At 48.0% G+C, this 5,040-nt stretch overlaps 1 protein-coding gene across 1 annotated transcript; it reads left to right on the top strand.

The window, feature by feature from the left end:
- Positions 1-214: 214 nt before the first annotated feature.
- On the top strand, positions 215-2,767 carry LOC112468467. The gene has a single exon (XM_025037664.1). It carries the CDS (start codon positions 215-217, stop codon positions 2,765-2,767), a length of 2,553 nt encoding a protein of 850 aa, XP_024893432.1.
- Positions 2,768-5,040: the final 2,273 nt, after the last annotated feature.

The following is a 5,040-nucleotide window of genomic DNA, read 5'->3' as shown; positions in this document are numbered from 1 at the left end:
AGTTTATATGTATTATAAGTCAATTGCTGTCTTTTGGGCCTTCCACTCAACTTCCTAACAAGCGATCGAGTCCGCGTTCAACTGAAACCCCGGTCGTCTCATAGTTAAAGGGCTGAACGAAGCCACTCGCAATTATCTCGCGTTCTCGTGGAACGGATTCGGCGATTCGTTCGGCGCGTTTATTGCGCGCCCGAACAACTACTTTAGTTCGAGCATGAAATTGGAAGCCCACACCGTGGAATGTCGAAAGGTAAACAAATGCGCAATCCGACTACCGAGCGAAGACAACAAGTGGCTCAGCTTCAAGAACCACAGCAGGAAAGAGCGACTTCCCTTCGTGGTGTACGCCGATCTGGAGTGCGTGCTGCAGAAGACACAACCGGATACGGAACACGCGTCATACGCCTACCAACATCATCATCGGGTATGTAGTATAGCATACTACGTACAGTGTTCGTACGACGAAACGTTATCGACATATCGATTTCGTTGCGATAACGACTGTGTCGCGTGGTTCGTCGAAAAACTCAACGGATTGGCGCATCGCGTAAAAAACATCTTGTCCGACATTGCATGCATGGTAGACCTAACGCGAGACGAGTGGGAGACATTTCACAGCGCGACGAAATGTCATATATGCGAACAACAATTCGCGCCTGATGATAATAAAGTGCGCGATCATTGCCACCTGACCGGGCGGTACAGAGGTCCAGCATATTCGACGTGCAATTTGAATTATAAGAATTCTCATTTCATCCCAGTAATATTTCACAATCTGTCGGGCTATGACGCGCACTTTATTATCAAGGAGATAGCTGCCGCGTTCGAAGGCAAGATCGATGTACTGCCTATAACAAAGAAAAAGTACATCTCATTTACTAAACACGTGAAAAACACCGCGGAAAAATCTGATTCGCGAAACGATATACAGTTAAGATTTATCAACTCGTACAAATTTCTTAGCGCGAGTCTCGCAAAATTGGCATCCTTCCTAGATAATGATAAATTAAAAATTATACGTTCAAAATTTTCCACGTTATCCGACAACGATTTCAAATTATTGACGCGAAAAGGTGTTTTTCCATACGAATACGTGGACAGCGTCGAAAAGCTGGAGGATACGTTTTTACCGCCGCGCGATTCATTTTACAGTTCCTTGACCGGTGAAACCGTATCCGAGAGCGATTACGCGCACGCCGCGAACGTATGGCAGCGATTCTCCGTTCGAACCCTGGGCGAATACAGCGATCTATACCTGAAAACCGATGTTTTGCTCTTAGCCGACGTGTTTGAAAATTTCCGCGACAGCTGCGTCGCGAGTTACGGACTTGATCCCGCGTACTACTACACTTTACCAGGCTTTACGTGGGACGCCATGTTGAAACTTACGCGTATCAATTTTGAACTGCTGACCGACGTTGACATGGTCATGTTTGTCGAACGTGGTATTCGTGGCGGGCTGAGTCAATGTTCCGGCAGATACGCGAAGGCCAACAACAAGTATATGGAGTCGTACAATTCATCGAAACCGTCGTCGTACCTAATGTACTTCGATGTCAACAACTTGTACGGCTGGGCGATGTGTAAGCCACTGCCCTACGCGGAGTTTCGATGGGTCGAAGACGCGTCAAATTTCGACGTTAACGCGATCGCTTTGGATTCGCCTACGGGCTATATTCTCGAGGTCGATCTCGAGTATCCGCAGGATAAACATGACGCGCACGCTGACCTACCGTTTTGTCCGATGCGCGATAAACCGCCCGGCAAACGGCAGGACAAACTTCTCGCCACGCTGCACGATAAGGAGCGTTACGTCATCCATTATCGCAATCTGCAACAGTGCAAGCGTTATGGCCTTCGCGTCACTAAAATACATCGCGTATTGCAATTCGCTCAATCTGAGTGGCTCCGCTCTTACATCGAACTCAATACAAAATTCAGGACACAGGCAAAAAATGAGTTCAAAAAAACATTATATAAATTAATGAATAACGCTGTTTTTGGAAAAACAATGGAGAATGTACGAAACCACGTCGATGTAAAATTAGTGACGACGTGGAAGGGTAGATACGGCGCGGAGGCAATGATCGCGCGACCGAATTTCCACAGCAGTAGCGTGTTTTCTGAAAATCTGGTAGCCATCGAACTTCGCAAACTCGAGGTGAAATTCGACAAACCGATCTACGTCGGCATGTGCATTCTCGACTTGTCGAAGGTGTGCCTGTACGAATTTCACCACGAATACATGTCTTCCCTGTACCGCGACTCGTGTAGAATCATGTATACCGACACGGACAGTTTGATTTATCATATCAAGTGCGACGACGCGTACGAGAACATGAAACATGATATAGCCCGGTTCGACACAAGTGACTATGCGGTAGATAACGCTTATGATATGCCTCTCGTCAATAAAAAAGTGCCGGGCCTGATGAAGGATGAAAACAATGGGGCCATTATGACCGAATTCGTTGGACTTAGGGCGAAAATGTACGCCTTGCGAGTCGATGGCAAAAAAGTTTGTAAAAAAGCGAAAGGTGTCAAAAGTAACGTCATCGCGTGCACCATCACGTTCGACGACTACACGCGATGTTTGAACGATGAGATCGAAATGACTCGACCGCAGTCGTGCATACGATCGAAAATGCACGAAGTGTACACTATTAGCGAGACGAAAATCGCTCTGAGTCCGTACGACGATAAGCGATATATCGTGCCGGATTCGACCGATACGTTGCCGTGGGGACATTACCGAATACCTTTGTAACGTACGCATGTATGTATGCATGTATGTAATAGTATAACGTATGCAGTAGTATATGTATGTAATAGTATAACGTAACGTATTGTGAGTATTATATTACAGTATTAGAATGAATATTAATAAAGATATGACACATGTGTATTTGTTCGCGAAATCGCTGATTAATCCCGGCGATGGAAGCGGGATGAGAAGGACGCGCGTGGAAGGTGTTAACTAAATATTCACTTTATTTTGTGTAACTCAGACCACAGTCTGAGCCGTCTTTAATGCGTCTTTAATGCGTCGAAATTGATACAATCTGACCTGAGAATCGATGAGCGGTATATAAATGAGGTGTATATAGTCCGTGTAAATGAAAGGCAATTATATTAAGTGCCGTCCTCTTCGATGAATCGCCCGTGAGCCGGTGAGACACGTGGCGGTCGGCACTCGCGCACTTGTGAGCCTGAGTCGTCGTGTTGATGTACCCGAGTAGGGCTGGATGAGCGGTCGCTTTACATGTTAATGCAGTATCTCGGCAGCTGTTATAATCACTGCGGTGGGCACTTCAATGCGTAGTCACAATCGAAAATGCACAGAGCACACGTTGTGCGTCTGATCACTGCGCGGCCATTTTTACGACTCACAATATCGCGAGGAAGACGTTGGCGACGAGTGCGCCCGTGCGGGCGCAAGCTGCCGCGGTGATCGGGAATCGATACCCGATCGATGCTGCCATCTGATCGGACGGCGCAACGTTAACGGAATCTCGAACATTCCGCCCGCCATCAGCAACCTTGTTGATGATTCCTTACTCTTGATCCTTCTTCCGGTTGAAATGGGTAATATGGCAAGCTTGGCGCTTGGCCGAGTGAATGTCGTGGCTGTCTTGAGGGTAACCATCCTGGTGAGTCCATCCTTGCTGGGGTGCAAAGCTGTTACTCTGGCGAGTGGCCATTTGCACGGTGGAGAGCGTTCGTCGGTGAACAGCACGATGAACCCATCTTGATGTTGTTGTTAGGATAATGTCATTTGGATATCGCCTGCTGGCGTTGCAGATAATGAGCCGACCCTTGTGCCCAAACATGTTGAACATGCTGCTGGATGAGCTGCCACCGAGATCGTTGTGAGGTTCCTAGGTCAATCAGAGATGGCTTGGGTATGGTAGTGAGTGGACCTCCAATGAGGAAATGACCTGGTGTGAGCGCTGAGACGTCTTCAGGGTCGTCACTCAGCGGTTCTAAGTGCCGCGAGTTGAGAATGTCCTTGTTTTGCGTAAGCAACGTTGTAAGTTCTTACGTTGTGAGTAGAGTCTCCCCGATAGTCCGCCTCAGGTGAAACTTCACCGATTTCACCACCGCCTCCCACTTGCCCCCCATGTGTGGAGCGCCTGGTGGGTTGAACTCCCATCTGATGCAATCCTGCTGTAGAATTTGAGTGATTCGTTGATGTTCTTGGGAACTCTGGATGAACCTTTTCTTAAGCGCGGCGTCTGCTCCAATGAATGTTGTCCCGCAATCCGAATACATGGTCTGAGCAATTCCCCTTCTGGCTGAGAATCTTCGAAAGGTTGCTATAAATCCTTCTGATGAGTAGTCACTGACTACTTCGAAGTGAATTGCGGAGGTGGAAAAGCAGACGGACACACAGATCCATCCCTTGTATGTCTTCGCACCTCGTCCCTTCCATGTTTTGATGGTGAGCGGTCCGGCATAGTCAACTCCTGTATAAGTAAACGGACGTGACGGCGTAACCTGAGAGAGAGGTAGTTGGCCCATCAGTTGATGAGCACGGATCCCCCTCTGCCAAGCACACACGACACACCGTAAAATATGAGACTTCACCGGAGCCCGTCCGCCGATGATCCAGTAATTTTGTCTGACATGAGCCAATGTCAGCTGTGTTTCTCCATGCAAGGTACGCAGATGGGCGTGTGCAATGATCAGGGTTGAAAACCGTGCGTGGCGAGGCAAAATCGCTTGATGTTTGTTGTCTTGAGATAGCGCTGATTGGTTGAGGCGGCCGCCAACTCGGATGATCCCTTTAGCGTCTATATACGCAGTCAACCGACTGAATGCGTGAGCAGTTGGTAGTCTCGAGTTGGCCGTGAGCATCTTGATCTCGTGCGTGAAGTATGCCGCTTGAGTAGTCTTAATCCAGAAGAATCTGGCCTCCTCCAAAGCTGAGTGTAAGTCCAGTGTTTTGCGTCGGTGCTTTCCCAGAAGCGATATGAACCGTCGCTTTTCGATATTTTTATCCACATCGGTCGATTTTAACGGTCTCATGTTTCGTTGTCG

This window comes from Temnothorax curvispinosus, unplaced genomic scaffold (assembly GCF_003070985.1).
Source record: "Temnothorax curvispinosus isolate PA1 unplaced genomic scaffold, ASM307098v1 QBEX01018513.1, whole genome shotgun sequence".
In the NCBI taxonomy this organism is placed as follows: Eukaryota; Metazoa; Arthropoda; class Insecta; order Hymenoptera; family Formicidae; genus Temnothorax; species Temnothorax curvispinosus.
This window is presented reverse-complemented; position numbering and strand designations above follow the sequence as displayed.